The sequence below is a fragment of the Anas acuta genome, chromosome 1 (genome assembly GCF_963932015.1).
Source record: "Anas acuta chromosome 1, bAnaAcu1.1, whole genome shotgun sequence".
NCBI lineage: Eukaryota > Metazoa > Chordata > Aves > Anseriformes > Anatidae > Anas > Anas acuta.
In genome coordinates, this window is record NC_088979.1 from 148850422 (window position 1) to 148867628 (window position 17207).

Below are 17207 nucleotides of genomic sequence, written 5' to 3' on the forward strand. Positions count from 1 at the left end.
TTCGTCGCTTGAGAGACTGCAGCACCTTTCAGGGAGGGTGTAGACAAGGCTTTATTTCAAGAGAGGCATTCATCTTTTTAAAAACAGTTTTACATCAGATAAACTCCAGAATAAATAATGCCAAGCATGTGTCTTGCTTCCCCCGAGTCTGCTTGTTATCACCCTTGTGAAGCCTCACCATTTCTTCAGGTTTCTGAGCACCCCTTCCCACCCCACCAAACCAGGCCACTGCTCTCATCAGCACTCAGGTGAGGTGCTCCAGGAGAATTGCACAGTAGCCACAGTTGCTCAGCCTTCAGAGGCACATTATTGATTTAAATTCATGTCCAACAAGTGGTCGCTCTTCTTTAATGGTTGTAGTGAACATCCGCAGAAATCAACACATAGCCCTGTGGGGAGAAGAACAGTCGCATTACAGAATATTTTAGTTATTTATTAAATTCAACTCTATCCTGGTGTTAAAAGTCAGAAAATCTACTGAAGACAGTTGAGACTTGTTACTTCCAAGTTCTACTAAATTGTCCTTCAAACTTTGCAAAAAAGCCCTGTCTTTGCCTAGTATGTTATCCCTTTGCACCATGCTAGCGATGGGAGACACCTAGAGATCATCCAGCCTACCCAGGAAAGTTCATTTGAGCCTTGAGGCAGCTAGATAATCCGACTTTGTGGTGATTGTCTTTTTTTTTTTTTTAAACCTAATTTGAGTCATTTTAGAATTATTCATGCAATCTAAATCTGCCCTTTGGGCTTTCCCCCCCATTGTCAGTGCATACAGAGCAACAAACCTTCAGAGAGCAGTCCACCACAGTCTAATATACTTATCTATGAAAAGCATGAGGAATTGTCTTGCTTCCTCTGAACTATAGCCAACAGACTGGGACTGGAAGTGGAGACTTTAGAATTAGTTTTTACTTGGGAATCCCATTCACACTGAATAGGTTTAGCAGTTCTCCTGTGTCCTCTCATTACTGACAGGAAGAGTGACTAGAGAAAGTGAGGTGGGGAACGGGTCCCACAAAACCGCTAAAATCCTTCATAATTAGCCTATAAGGTTGTTGGCAATTAGTGTTTCTGAAAGCAGTCTCCAAACAATAATTACTTGTAGGGATTGCATACCCAGCTGCTGCAAGGCATGGGTGTTGCAAAGAAAGAGTGAAAAACAACCTTTGCACTTTTTCCTGAGTTGTGCTTTGTGCTTAATAGATATTGTGTGATTTGGAGAAGAATAAACAGGAAGCAAAGAGTATTTCCTGAGAGCTTGCTAACTACTTTTGGTTAATAGTCTCAGCCTCAGTCAATATCAGCAGTTATTAACTAAATCCAGTCATACTGTGCATACTGCACACAAAATCAAATTCAGCTCCCTCCCATATTTCAACTATTCCTATTAAATTCAGTAGTACTGCATGGAAAGTGATACTTGAATGAAAGTGAAATGTGAATGAAATGTTAAGAGGTAAACCTGTTTTCACACTGAATTGCAACTTCCAAGGCTGAGGAAACGTGTTTGGTCACTCAGTGGTTATGTATATAATCCAGTTCAAGTTTTTCCTCTCAAAGACATTATTTTGTTTCTAATAAGACTTTACCATTGTAACAGATCTCATTTTAAACAGTAAAAAATATATTGTTTTTAACTAGCAGTATAAGAAAGAAATCCAGCAGATTTCTTGTACAAGCAGAAGGTGAATAAGTGCCTAGCTCCCTCACCCCCACCAAAAATTAATAACCTTGTCATAAATGTATCAAAATCTCACCTGTACAATTGTAATACGAGGTCTTGTCAAAGTAATGTTGGCCAAATTGGGAAGAGGGAATCCTTTGGACAGTTTAGCTTAAGAAAAGACAAACACAATGATTTAGGGATGCATTAGGAAGATAATAAATACCCGCCCTTCAACAACCTTCTGTTTATTCAAAGATTTAGACTATTTAAAACAATTATCCTCTTAGTCTTCACAGACAACCCTGGGAGGTAGATACAATACTCATTTACCAAAGGGGGAAAGAATTATAGGTGCTCTTCTCTTGGCAGTGTTGCAGCCAAATTAAGGCACTTCCTGTTCAATGCATTATCACATACTAACTGATTTGTCCTTAATGACCTGAGAGATTGTCAGTACAGCTATAGAATCATTAGAACCTGTTCCCATTTGTCTCCTTTAATTAAGGAAGGCAAGGTTCATCCCAGTACAGAGTGCTTGGACAAGCCTATGTCTCTTTAGGGCCTTAATTAAGATTATATGAGAGGCTAATATAACAGAGAGGAAGACATTTCACACACTCTGGCAGCAAGTGGGTATACAGACTAGAGACATGCTTCTGTACTGATGCATCAAGGCCACCTTTCATGAGGTAAAGGTGGATGAGTTTCCACGACCTTACTGCCCTGGACTTCTCTGCTGACACAGGGCTAGTGAGTGACCATACTTACAGCCCTACAAACTGATCTGCCCATTCCACTGCTTACTGGCTGATGATCATGTTCCAGTGAAGTTACTAGGAACTGGCTACTTCAGCAGGAAGTCAGTAGTTCCTAGAACTACCCTGTTGGAAGGTTTTAGCTGATGCTTAGAAACATAGCCTTACCATTAGCTGATGGAATTACTTCAGTTTGTAAGATGTAGGACAAGATGTTCTCCAGAAGCGAGACCTGTCACAAAGAAAGCTCAGTTAAACATCACTTTCTGATAGGAGTAGAATCGTCATGCCCTCATCCTGAATGAGGACTATAGGCTCACATTCAGCTTTTGGCTCTCATTTAGCCCAGAAGGATCTCATGCCTTCAAAGAGATGCAAAGGAAGTGAGATGCAAATTGCAAATAGCTCTCATCATGCTTGGACAACGTTTTCATTTAAAGCAGTCTACTTCCTTTACTTGTGAAACAATTTATCACGATTAGCAAAGCAGGACTAAAGTAGTTTTACTCTTTTCTTCTCACCTGCTCAGAACTGAGTAATTGTATTCAGAATTAAATGACTCTGGAGGCAGGTTTTTTCCCTGGAAGGCTGCAACAGCAGAGTTACAGGCATCTGAGAATAGCATTTTGACTCCCATTCCGTATTGTAGTTCTGAGCATCTCTGATGAGTGCACACCACAACACATGGAGTGCCTCTGCCTCAGTCATGCATATGATGGCTTAGACAGCAGCACACTGCTCCCTCTACTGCTACAGTTCAGATTACTGCTGTGTTACAGGGCTGTGGTTAGTGATCTTTCAGCTTACTGATAAAATATGATATACCAGTCAGGGGAACTTCAGAACATATCTTTTTCAGAAGACTAACTTGCCCCAAAGGAGTACTTTTTTTTTTTTATTAAATTAAATCAACAGCATAGAGGTGGCAGCCAGAAGGCGGGGAAAAAAACTGTCCAGGAATGAAGCCAAATGGTTTAGAAATATAGATGGAATTTAGCTGCTTACTCTTTAGCCTTGACATCATTGATATTCCTGGTTTGCATTTCCTATGTGCTTAAACTGTCTGCTTACCTCAAAAAAACCAACATTGGAATGGGTTAGGGAGAACTGGAGCCTGAGGGAAAGAAGTGAAAAAAAGATGAGTCCCTAGACAGGACAAACACATATTATTCTAGATGAACAGTCACTGCTTTAGAGCTCTAGGCCTTATGAAGCATCTGTAAAGAGATTTTTGAAGCACTACATTTTACACAGCACATACTGCCTCATCAGGAAAGAGAAAGATGTGGTTTTCTTAGGGCATTGTTGAGCATGCATACAGAAAGAGCACCCTAGAAGGGCTGTAGCCAGGGATGTGTGTACGTTCTCCCTGTATTGTGGTTTGGAAATCCTGCTGGTTATTGACTTTACCAAGGCCAGCATTAAAGACTTGCAGGTTTTCAGATCTTTTGCAAGGATTTATGTACATCAATATAATATTATGATATGAACCTTTCTAGGGATTGGAAGAATAACTCTCTTCACAGCATGGTGCTGCTGCTGCTGGCTACGTTGCTAATGTCTATTCTTCTAGATTCAAATATTTATTCAGTACAGAGTCATGTATCCAAATAATTATTCAAAATAAGATTTCTAGGTTTCCACAGTACCAGCATTCTAGCTTTCATGGCCAGCACATTTCAGATTTTTTTCTCTGAATATTGCTGAAAAAGATATACTAATGACACTATTATCCTTACATTCCTAACATCTGTGTCTTGGGAGAATCTGCATATTCATAACACTATAACTATCTTCCCCAAAGGATTTTTTTTTTTTTTTTGTGAAATAAGGGTCCCAATTCCCAGTTATGAGGTTGTGGTATATAGAACTTCTCTGTAAAATGAGACACTAGATTTTTAAGCACCCAAGCCATCTCTGGCTTTCTGAAGCTTGGGAATTGCAGTGCCTGAGCTGGAGCATCTCTGCTATGAGAATACTAATGTAGGGGAAACTGCAGGGGTCCAGGTTCTTTTCTGTGTCCTGGACCCCTCTGCACAGGTGGGCTATAAAGCAATTGCATCTTACTAGCTGGAAGAGGACGAGGGAAGCTCTCAAATGTTTCATGGTCATCATAACTACCTTGCACGCTTCATTTATCTAGCTCAGAGGCAACAGAAAATGTCAGGAGCAGAGAAGTTCAATGAAACTACTATAGGTCCTGCATCAACCCACAGCTGGTGAGCAGTCTCTTGGGGACCATGGCAATTGTCACAGAGAAGCTTCCTGAGTGCTCTAGGCTGTATAAGTACAGCCACATAGAGAATTAGAGAATCCCAGCTAGGTCTTAAAGACAAAACTCTGTGCAAGTGATTTTAGACTAAACCAGCTCTCTAGAATGACTAGCTTGTTACATTCATTATTTGCTCTAGTCATAGCAATCACATTGCCTAAGGTTGAGAAAGTCTGTCCAGCTCAGGTAAGTGAAGAAGGTTATCAAGGATTCAAGAGCAGCAACAGATCTTTAACCTATCACAAGCATGAAGAAAAATACAGAAGTGCAAACCTTTCTCCTGATGGAGTTCCTACAGATGAACTCACTAGGGAACTACATTCATTAAATTCTGGTTATCTGGTCATGTGTCTAAACTGCTACTGTTGAGATTGCTAGCACTATTTTCTAAACAGGCTCAGGCCATCCTGCCCGTGTTGAATTACCTGTTCAGACAGAGTGAGCCCATCAGTTTCTGGTTGAATATATTCAGAGCAATGCTGGTGTTGGCTGTCTGCAGAAGAAAAAAAAAACATGGGTTGCCAGACATAGAAAATGGAACTCTTGATGGAAATTCATCACTAATGCAGAAACATCATTTTCCTGGTTGTACACAGAAGTGTTTCACATAGGTGGAGCTTCTCTCTAGTCAGTGGCCCATGTGAGGTTGCATGCAGTAAGTTTCTGCTTGTCTGAATGGCACTGACAAGTGCTGAAGTGGGTAATGAGATTTCACTAATCAAAATCATTTTCAGATAAATGAACGAAGTGCCATGAGACATGACTGTTCATGCTTGTAGAACAACCATTCTAAAAGAAGAAATATTTGGTTATTCATAATCACTATTTATTTCTATTTTCATTTGTCTACAGGAAAAAGTTCATCCCCACAAAAATTTCCTGTAGGTTAGTGTGGTCATACAACACCATCTGTGACTAAAGGGAATTTGCATGTTTAAATAATAAAGATCTATTACTTGGTTTCTTATACAGAGTTTTAACAGAAGGAAAGAACTTAAAAGGAAGGAAATATTTAGCCCTGAGTTAAATGTCATTTTGTTTCTTGTACTTACCATGTTCATTGTAAACAATGACTGGTTGGTTGAGTCTGGCAAAACAGCGAACACCTCCATGGACCCCTGAATCTCTAGAGTAAAGGAATCGGGCTGCAAGCTGATGAGAGGTGTTTCAGTAGCCATTAGCTTCAACATCACTGGATATGGTGTTACTGAATATTTGGCTACCTGTAAGGTTCCAAGGCAAAACAAACAAACAAAAAAAGATAAATGCTTGTAGAACAGGCCAGAGTATTACAATTCCTCATTCCTGAAGTAATCACTTTGAAGTAGTTCTTTGAGATGAGGTTAAGAACAGCTGCTAACAAAATTCTTTCATGCAAGCAGGAAACAGAAAACTTCTGTGGTGATAAATCAATAATCAGGGATGCAGTAGAAAGTTCCTTCCACTCTAAGGACACTTTTTCCCCCCTTTATGCTGGTTTGAAAGAAATTAGTATGTGAACACAGGAAAGGAATGGAGCATAAATGTGACATTTAAGTGACAATAAAGGCGGTCAGGAGTCATTAATTCACTTTGAGATTAATCCATCTCATGAGACAGGTTCCTGCTCTGGACTGTTCCCTGAGGAGCCTCACTCTGTCCCTTGCCTAAGGAATGAGTAGGTTCACCAAGTTCATTAGTTAGAATAAGGGGGTGGAATAATAGCATCAATGCTCACGGCATTTTATGAAGACCATATGACAATTGCCCTGCAATTTCAGATTTCTGAGGAAGGAATCTGAAATCATCCAGGAAACAAACAAGGATGTGAAGTTCTTGGAACTGTGAGACTGATTTGATCCACCCATGGCATTCAAGAGCTGGGGTCTCTTATTCTCATTTTTGGTTTCTCATTTTGTCTAGGAATGCTGGTAGAAGCCATGCATGCTTATACCATCTTTCCTCTTATGTTCATCTTCTCCATGTGAAATAAATTGAAACCCTGTACACCTGCCTTGTCCTTTCCATAGATGTAATGTTTCCTGCCTATCTGTTAGCTTGCTTTCCTGCACATGGCCACTACTGTCCCTTCCCAGGTCTTTACTGGATTGCTTTCTGCTAGTCAGTCACAGGCTAACAGTGAAGCAAAGGCAATTACACAAGTTTTGGCAGGAGAAAGGAGCTATTTCTGAGCTGAGGCCCCATCTCTCAAAGCAAGAATCATGACTGGAAGATTTTTCCTGCCCAGGGCTGGTTTGAGGTGGGAACAGCTGTAGCTTTGGCATAGCATCCAGAGCAAAGATTAATGCACAAGGTTATGGGCTAAGTTTGGTAACAGCACAAGTCATTCAATTTACCGGGGAGGCAAGAGTTGACAATGTCTTTCTGCTCTGCACACATACATCCATCTCCACAGTGGAAGATCCTGACCGATGCTATAAGGCCATTGGGATACACCAGTGTTCAACACCCATATCGGGAAGTTTCCTATGTATTTGTGAAAGTACTGGTACTCACCTCAGGGATGATTCTGCCAAATATCTCTGTGCTTATATTAAAATAACTGTAAGTCTGGAAAATAAAAAAGAAAATAAATGTTACCAGGTTTGACCTTCATTTTCAGCTTTTCTTTAATGCATTATTACTGTCATTTCAATTAATCTTTGATTTTGCACCTTTTGTTGTCAAAAACATTCTTAAGGGATCCAGTGTACCTAACACTGATTTTCAATAACATATACCAAGGTATTTCCTGGGAAAGCAAATGCTTAATATTTTCATGATGTGGGTTGCAGTCTACAGTTTTTTGGACTTACTGAACCTCGAGGAAAATAGTTAGCCAAGTCTACCTACCTCCAATCCACAGCTTTCATGGAGGGGCCCCACTGTATTAGGCCTTTATAGCCCAATTAGCAGTCAAGCTGCCTCATGTTGACCACTGGCAGGTCAAAGCACCACTGTGAACAACCTGAGCTACTCTGACTCTGTTCCTGTCTCTTACTCACCTCTTCTGCAATGGTTTTGTTGAAGGCCCCTGCTGTGTAGTATGCAAATGAGGAAGTCTGAAAGAAATACTCAGAGAAAGCAAGGTAGAGCATGGAGTCGGTTTGGTCTGGGATGGTGAAGGGAGCTGCTGCATAGGGAGGGTCAGTATAGTTTCCAGCTGGGTGGACTATCCCCTGAAAGATATATTCAGAGATGATAGAAGTTAAAATCAAAACATGGCTTTAAAGTGACTGCAGACAATTAATTGCTAATTTCCTTTGCATGAACTGTTCATTTTGAACAGTTCTTTATGAAGAACTGCACAGGACTTGTAGTACACCCTGAAGTCCTAGTGCTTTCAAGCAGGCTGTGAAGACCAATCCCAACAGGGATTGGACACCTTCACAGATGACATCTGAGACCTGTCTTTTGGGATGCTGATCACCCACTGAAGACAGTCTACCAGCTCAGAAAATAAAATTAAGGCCTTACCTATTGAATGAGTAAGGCTCCTTCTTATTGAAAAAACCTTACATTCTCCTTTCCCCATCTCCAAGAATTTAGACCTGAGAACTGCTATCCAGAGCTAGCCAATGGCATTAATTACAAGATGGATCTCTAGAATTAGAGGCCTTTCTAGGTCAAAATCAGCACTTACTCTGAGAATGAAATAAGTTGTTCAGAGAAAATGTGAAAGAGAAAAAGTTATGTCAAACAATCCTAAAGAACATTTGTTGCCTTTTGCAACACTCGTGATGCTAGCCAAAGCTCACAGATCTAATAACTCTAAATACATCAAGATGAAACAAAAAAGTAAAACTAATTTAAAGTGAGGAAAATACTCAGATTAAGATTTTTTTATATCCTTTTTTTTCTTTCCTTTGTTTCATCTCAAATGTATTCTGTGTGTCTGTATTTTCCTCAACTCTTGCCCATCTAAGTTTCCTGTTACTTTCTAAGGACTGTCAACATGCTTATGAAGTGCTGAGTCTCTTTGCTTATGACCTCCCCAGTCAACCATCAATTGCTGGATTTACCAGCCACTGGCTTTGTATGTTTTCCTCATGTTGTCTCTTCTGTGGGATAATAGCTTTCGCAGACACCCATGACTTTACCTCTTTGGCCTGCCTCAAGTCTCTACATAAGATCTAGTCACCAGAATACCGAGAAGAACTTGGCAAGCATTCTGTGGCTGCTGCCAAGAACAGTCTCTACCACACTGAAACTGGCTTATTGTTCCGTTGTGTTCCTGTCTTTTATTTTCCTGTTGTCACTAAGTTCTTATAAATCAAGTATAAACAATAGACAAGACTGTCTTTTTGTTCTGTGTTTAGAGCACCTAGCATAAGGCATCTTGAACTTAATTAAGGATCTCAGATACTATGATCAGAACTACCCTCAGCCAAGTCACCTTACACAGAATGGCAGTCAAGACATTCTAGAGTCAGAAACTACTCTAACTTTTGTCTCAGTACATAAGGAAATTTTTCTCCCCTTCAGTTGAAAGAAGCTTTCAGGCCTTCAAACTCAGGAACATGCCTTGGACTTGCACTCTTTTTCAAGGGTCTTCTCTCTTTCCATTCAGCGTGGGAGAGGCTTAATTCCCACTTCTAGTCTTGCTATTCCTTTTTTCACCTAACAGCACACTCATCTAGTTAGTGCAAAGCATAGAAGTCTTCCCCAACTGATAGAGCAAATAAATGCCAGATGTTAACAGTGAAAGAAGGATGAAGACTAATTCCTCTTCGAATACCTTTCTCCTTTCTTTATTTCTTGTAGCTTGTTTAGTCAACTTTTATCACTATTTGCTATAACCAAGTCAACAGCAATTAAAAAATGGATTTTTTTGAATAATTCATTTTACAACAGACTATTTACAAATTATTACAATAACAAATGCAGTAGTGCTTATTGTTTTAGTGTTCAGAACAGCAGGCATCTTCAATCTTAGAAAGAGGATCATACAAGAACAAAAATATCCATCAATATTGGCAGAAGCACTACAGGCAATTACCTTTAAGTCCAGTTCAATGTATGGTCGGAATACTGCTGGCAAGCTATTTAAGGAGTAGTCTATTTCAGCCAAATCATCAATTGGCATTAGGACTGTAAAGATGGTAGATAAAGAAAAATACCCAATATTACAAAAACACAGAAAGGATTGTGTATTAAAATTAAATCAGTTCCTGAAAGAATGATACATGTTGTTTCAGTGGGTAGGAAAGAACATAACCAGGGACATCCTAACACATATTCCAACCTCAGACTTGATGTTTCTACTAGCACTTTCTTCAAAGTATCTTCTTAAATTTGTCTAATGTTTTCCCATTGGGGGAAAAGTAAATTTAGTCTAACCAAATGTTTTTTTGCTTTTGGCAAGTAAGACCTAAATTTCCAGGCAAGCTTCAGATTGTCAAGTGCTACATGCACAGGAAGAGTCACAGCATGAAGGGAAGGGAAAACTGCCTTACCAGTGCTGTGTAGCTTCTGAGTGGCATTTCTGATATCAGAAATACCACCTGCCACATTTGCAAGTTAAGAATAGCTCCTAAGTCCTTGGACTCTCAGAAATGTCATTTTCTTGTCCAAGTATCACTCCTTTAATCCACCTGTGGTCTTCTAAGTAAAGGAGCTGACACAATGTGGGGTCTGATACTGCTCCTGGAGGCTTTGTTAGCCAGCTGCTGTTAAGGAAACTACAGAGTTTCACTGAATAGGAGATAGAAAGAAGAAGGAAAACATATCAATGGGAACTCACCATTCAGTGACTGAAGGTCTTCATTTATCAACTGGATTCCAGATCTGATGTTGGGACAAGACTGTATAAAAGCACACTCAGGTTATGGACTGATTAGCATGGAACTGTATGCACCTCTTATCTGTGTGCCAGCAAGTCTGTCTACTTATGTGACATACATTGCAGCATTTGTCAAAACATCTAAGCTTGCTTTTCTTCAGCTAACTGGTTCCCCATGGTATCTATTCCATGCAATGTAAGCCCATTTTATGTCAGACCTGCCTTAAGGCAGGTAGAAGTTGCTAAAAGCAGCCTGATGGGGGTGACAAAGCCACAGCCTTAAGTAGCGTGATGAGGACACAGATCCCACATGGGTCTCACAGCACAGATCCTTGTCCTGGGGCGGAATGACACCCACCTCAATCTCTGCCTCCTCAAAGACAGGCAGGTTGCCATCAAAACTACTCACTTGTTTGATACAATGAGATTTAGGTAAGTCATACTATCAGGTGATATGCGACAAGATCTGTTACCCAATACATTTTACCTGCTGAGTAAAAAAGTTTCCCAATAACCAGAATGCGTATGTACACATGCACAGACCTATTTGCATTGGAACAGGAAAATAACTGCACATTCTGACCCTGGTTGAGCTTACCCCTATATCAGTCAGTATCTCAGCCATGAACTCAATACTCTATCTCAAAGTGTTTCTGGCCAGCAAAATGACTGTGCTGACCAGACCAGAATCAGACTCCATTTTTTTCCTTTGTCAAGCTCCCAGTGCTGACTTGTGAAAGTGATATTCCTTACACCCCTCCCATACACAATCTGAAAGGCTTACGTTAGTGGCCAAACTCCTGTGAATGGGTTTCTTCAGATACTTGATAAAGAAGTTATGCAGGAAGCTATGAGAAAGAAAAAAGCAATTCATGGGTCAAGTACTCCAATCATTAACAGGAAATCAGATCTCTGCAGAACACAATTTTAACAGCCTCCAAGTGTGATATTCTAGCACATATAGGAGCTTTCTGAAGTGAGCCACCACTTAAAAGATCGTTTCACCACTAGGCACTTCAGTAGTTAGACTAGGTAGATGAAGTTTCGTGTTTAAGAAAAGATTCTTCACATTAGCACCATCATATATGTACAATAAACATTCTGTTCTAGGGACTTCCAATGCAAGTAAAAACCAACAAAAACAGAAGAACAAAGCCACGTAATATGAGCTGTATTCAGAAAGTGACAGAAGTACAAGAAAACAATGAGATCATGTTGTCCAGGTTTATAACCAGAGGCACAACAGACAGCAGCCTGGTTCTGTTGAGTTTTTATAGCATTCTGACTAGAAGTACAAAACAAGCATGTAACTTCTACTTAGAGCTGAATATTAGAGCAGTATGTGGAAAGAACTGTATCAAAGAAGCACAAGGGATTGTTTGATCTGACCAAAACTGCTGTATTTGTTCTCCACACAAGTGACAGTGGGCACAAATGAAAGAACAAAGGTCAAACTTTGCCATTTGAACACAGGATTAGTGCCCTGATTCTCATCTGTGGCAGCTATAGACACCTAAAAGCAGTTCTGGGTGTCTTATTTTGTGAAGTTGTCTTTGTGCCATTCACTGACACCTGTTTTCTCCCAGCATGTATACAGATCTCTTGCACTTACCCACTTTTTCCATTCAACTTGATGTCTATATCACCAGAAGTTGTCCGGCAGCTGGTAAGTGATATCAAAGTATGGCCTGAATTATCCAGGGGTGTTGAAAAGATTGCAGTAACAAACACCTTGGAAATGTACACTGTGCTTCTTCCACTGTCTCTGCTGCATAAAGTAAAAACACATAAATAACTGTAAAACCTATGTTAGTGAACATTTTAGACTTATTAACTCTCAAATGAGACTCTTTGCTGTCCACTGAGGATGAAGTTGTTTATCTGAATACTTTTTATTGTATTGCTCATAAAAAAAATAGACTCCAAGGGTCTGCAAAGAATCAAGTGTTCTACACAGATTTTCATGCTAGGAGTTCTGGAAAATTCTGAATATGGGAAAGTATATAATTCACTATTTTAATATTCTTGGTTCTAGTAAGAAGGCTCATCACTATGGACTGGCCTGGTGGCTGATGCTGATCACTGCCACTCACAAGCTCTGATCAAGTGTTTGCATTTGCTAGTGAAGGCACTGCCCCGCCTCCTGTGCCCTCAGCCTCAGCTCCCAGGTCTCCTGCCCTCACTCAGCAGCCATCCCACCCTTACATCCCTGACAGCAGCAGCTCCAGACTGCAGCAATTCCATCAGTTTAGCAATATCAGTAATGGAAGCTGTGAAGACAGATGAGGAAGGATTCCTCTTCTCTGAAACCACCTACAACTGGCAATGTAGGGAGACAGCCATAAGGATATTGCCATTTCCTTGTCCCTTCTCCATCAGCTTCTGAGCTGCATTGCCTGGAGGCATAGCACAGGATTTCTAACAGTGCAGCTGCACTCGAAATATGCAAGGTTTTATTATACTGGACCACAGTCCTGTTTTTCTAAATGTGTCATTAGCTGGCAGACAGGACATTCAGCTAGAACTTATCTTTTACTATTTGCAGAGTGCTTCTCAGCATATGAATAGGCAGGGGCTGCCTCCCAGCAGCAGCCCTGGTGGTGAGAACCTATCCATTACTGGGTTTCTGCTCTCAGCTGTTAAAGAGCATCTTTGTCATGAGGAGATCACAAGACAAACTAATCTTTGCTTTTTGATATTCTTCATCAAGAAAAATCCAAGGAAACATGAGGCTGTACATACAACATCCAGGTCCTTATGTTCCAGTTCATATCAGCTGTCAGAGAAGCATTTCCAATCACCAGTTTTATCCCAGTCCTGGGTATGAGGGAGATGGAAGCACTGGGGAATTCAACAGCAGCAACTCGTATTCTAGAGCATGAGGGAGATAAGGGGGAGAAAAAGAAAAAAAAATACAACATATTTCAAGAGTCAGGGTGAACATAAAACAAGATTCAAATTTAAGTCAAACACAAACTGCTCCCAGAGGGAATGAAATGGTAGGAAGTCAGGATAACTTTGACTCTTCAGGATTCACTAATCTGTATTGAACAGAACTGATTTTTTGTTTTCTAGTTCTTCCTTACATGAATTATGTTCTTCTGGAATTCATTTTCTAGTGAGTCTATTTCCTTCATTAATATCAACTCTATTTTCTGTGGCATTATTGGAGCATCCAGTCACAGTTTACTGTACTGTAACTGGTAAGTAAAAACAATTGAAATGCAATCGTCATAATACTCATTCAACAATAAGCATAGCCATAAATTGAAGTCTTTACTCAGAGTTGTTGCTAAACTGATGTAATTTCAGCTGTCACTTGAAATATTCCTGTCCACCTTGTACTTTTTCAGGCTACAGTAATTGCCACTCCATTCTTATGTTGTAATGTTATGTTTACAGTCACTTAGCACAAATCAGTCATTAAGGCAAACTGGTTAAGTGCTGAACAACCAGCAAGGCACCTAATGAACTTTGTAACACTGAACTAAACAGTAAGTGTTATATCTAGACACTGACATATGCATTTATGCATGAGGACCCCAAATGTTCTGTAACTTTTCCCATTTTACTATTTCAAATCATACAGTATTTCTGCATCTTTTGTGCATCTTAAGGCTGGCAGCCTTCAAAAGACTTGGCATCTGCTACGTGGTATGTGTACAGGTGTTCAGAATCATACTACAGAATGGGATCATTTATTTAGGTGGATGTCCTGGTGGTTCCAGCAAGTACAACCACCAACAAGCACAATACAGTGCTGATAGCCTTTCTTCCAGCAGCTGTTCCAGGGAGTCTGTAACTCCAGTGACAAAACTAGTGGGGACAGCTACCTGGACAGTAGCTAAGTCATGTTGTGCACCAATTTAAAATCCATTCTTACAGATGTATTCATGATCTGCAGCTAGTTCTGATCCAGCTTCTACTCTGCTCCACTCCAGCCACCTGGAGGCTGGATGTCTGGGGTAAGCTGTTTCTCTGGACTTTCTCTGTGGTCAGTGTAGAAAAACTGACACCTGAAGAGGACATTTAATCTCATCCTAAAATAGGAGTCTACAGCACAGGTGTAACCACCCTCCGGGTATGTGAATCTTTCTCTGCTGATCATTGCAAGAGCTTAGCTGACTAAGATAGACCAGATAATTTTATCTAAAGAGAAATCAATAGCTTTTGCTTTGACTTCATCATGGTTTGGATGAAAGCCACATGTGTATTCCTTTAAGTGATAGTTAACGTAAAACACATCAACATTCCCATTATAATGCATGTACGGTGCTAAATATAGCAGTAACATCTAAATTTTATATTAGAAAGCGTATTTTGTAGAATTGTTACTTACCTTGAGATGTTGTATTTGACATTACCAAGGCCAAATTTCTCATAGCCAGTCAAATCAGGGAAACGTTCCTTCTCCATGTTCTGCTTCAGGATCTCCAGCCCAACCTCCTTGGCTACAGGATGAAAGTGATAGTTCAGTTACCTTCAATACTGACAGTGAGCTTACATGATACCATTGTAGGAGACTTTAAAACAATGCTTGCTTCCATTTGATAGGAATTTGACAGCATTATTGTGCTCTTAGGACTTTGTTTAGACTTCTTTTTCTTTACAGCCTGTGACCAGCTCATTTCCTCCCACTGCCTTTACTTCTAAAGATGCTCATCATGTAGGGATTGAATGCAGTATCACTGCCTGCTTCTGAAAACAGCTCACATACCGTACTCCAGGCCCTTCTGGGTGAGCCTCACTTTGACTCCAGGGTTGGCTTTGAGCTGCACACAGACCAAACTGAGGAGGAGGAGAGAACAGCAAGCCTTCATCTTTGTTTTTCAAAGGACCTGTTAAGAAATATTTATAATGATAGTAGAAGTTCATGCTATGCTATATGTGGCCATACTCCCTCTTCCCTCCCAGAGAGGGGGGTTCTGGCACCAGCTTTCCCTCCAGAATGGAAAAAAGTGAAAAATCAAGCAACCACAGAAGAGGAAGCATTCTCCTCAGGGCATAGGAGAAATGTCAAATTATTCACTGCAGCAGGGATACATCCACCTGGACAAACTCTGTTGGAAGGGAGGTCACATTGAATTTTTATGCTGTATTTTTGTTTTCCTCCTATTAGTGAAATAAGAACTTTATTTTTCCCAAAAGTTCAGAACTCTCAGTGCTTGCTGGTGAACCAACAGGTATCACTGGTCTTAACATTTTGGAAAAACCTATCAGGTTATTTAGTTTTAAACACAGATCCTCCACTTCAGGAACAATTTATGAAGATGTTAGTCACAGCTTTGATAAGCCCTATATGACCCCTCTGGCAGTCACTTAAAGAAAACAATTAGTGCCAGCAGGCGATGTTTTCATGTTAATAAACGCATTGAGTTTTACCCCAAAAAAATCTCCTTGCAAACTTTATGGTCAAATGAATGTTTATTTTTGCTTTTTTCTTTCCTGTTAAATAACTTCTGGCCTGTGTTAGGGTTGTATTTCTTATCCTAGGCTTCTGTGGGATTTTTCTTTATGTATTGTGGGAAACTAGGAAAGTGATGCAATAAATGCATCAGTTTTATCTGTTATTTTGGTCATGACACCATTAATTTTTTTAATAGCATTGAACATCATGACCTAGCTTCTCAAACTGGTTGTTTTAGACCTCTTTAAACATGCAGTCTGTGTCCTTTATCATGCTTTTCCCCACTTTTTTTAAAACTTGAGATTTCAAGACTCTTGTCTAAAGCTTGCCGTATCCTTGTTTTCCATTCATAAATAAGGACATGCATGTTCAAAGTATCTTATAAAACCAAATGAATGACAGCAAAATAAATGCCTTTGACAATAATTTACATATTAGTGCTGGTGATTTGTTTCCCTTAGTTTATTCAGGCTTCTCAGTAACAGACTCTGTTCTTTAGTCATTTCCTCTCACAAAATTTTAAGGGGATACTTACAGCTGGGGACAGTAACCTTAACCTACTGCCCAGGACAAAAAAATCATTCACAGAAGGTTGTCTTTCCCCAGCACACTTGCATGGGACTGGTCTTATTTAATTAGAGCCATTTAAAAGTTAGACCTCTTGTCTAGGACCATCATCTTTATAGTGTAGAGGGATACAGCCCTCTATAAGCAGAGAGCATCACTCTCCCTTAACACCTGAAAAATTGTTTAAGTGTTGCTGTATTAACTATTTTAACTACCTATTAGAGATAATAATACACCTCAAAACTTTAAAAGAATTTCAGTCATGACCACAATTTAAGCAAGCTGCAAAATAATAATGTAAGATTAGCTTAACTCTACTGTAATAGACACTTAAATAATCCCACAAAACACCCTTGCCTTTTGGTAAGGCTAGTATTTTCTTTTCAATTTCAATTGACAGAACTCAAGAGGCAAAAGAAACATATGCTTAACATGTATGACTGAAACAAAATGCTGGAAGGAAGTGTGTTTTCTATGTAGGCAGAGTTCTCATAGTTTAAAATCCCAGAATTTTGCCAGATTCAGTCACATCTATCCCTTCCCAACAAAAGCGCTTCACAACAAAGAGCAATCAGTTATAAAATATTTGTTACCATACCTCTCCTCCAGAAAGCTGAAAAGAGGAGCTTTGCTGTACCACAAGGCTGAGGATGCTGCAAGGAAAACCCTCTGCAGCCCCAACCCTGTCTTTTAAAGGAAAGAGCTGAGAGGCTGAAGACAGCCAATTACTGCCATCTTCAGCAGTATCACACAGGGAGGGGTCTCTTGGGTAATCATGT

At 39.9% G+C, this 17207-nt stretch overlaps 1 protein-coding gene across 1 annotated transcript; it reads right to left on the bottom strand.

Moving 5' to 3' along the window:
* Positions 1–26: 26 nt before the first annotated feature.
* Positions 27–17174, bottom strand: BPIFC (BPI fold containing family C). The gene is made up of 16 exons (XM_068664857.1): positions 17027–17174; positions 15172–15292; positions 14794–14905; positions 13197–13325; positions 12067–12222; positions 11239–11302; positions 10416–10476; positions 9672–9763; positions 7678–7851; positions 7190–7243; positions 5746–5916; positions 5119–5186; positions 3493–3535; positions 2590–2653; positions 1758–1834; positions 27–389 (listed from the first exon to the last, which is right to left on the bottom strand). Exons 2-16 carry the CDS (start codon positions 15272–15274, stop codon positions 348–350), a joined length of 1410 nt encoding a protein of 469 aa, XP_068520958.1. The 5' UTR covers positions 15275–15292; positions 17027–17174; the 3' UTR covers positions 27–347.
* Between the last annotated feature and the right edge of the window lie 33 nt (positions 17175–17207).

Excerpts from the sequence above, each read along its gene's own strand:
- BPIFC (XM_068664857.1), bottom strand. The coding sequence starts at position 15,274 with ATGAAGGCTTGCTGTTCTCTCCTCCTCCTCAGTTTGGTCTGTGTGCAG. Across the intron at positions 5,917-7,189 it reads TTGGCAGAATCATCCCTGAG|GTAGCCAAATATTCAGTAAC; the intron begins GTGAGTACCAGT and ends GGAACCTTACAG. Across the intron at positions 5,187-5,745 it reads CATTGTTTACAATGAACATG|ACAGCCAACACCAGCATTGC; the intron begins GTAAGTACAAGA and ends TTTCTTCTGCAG.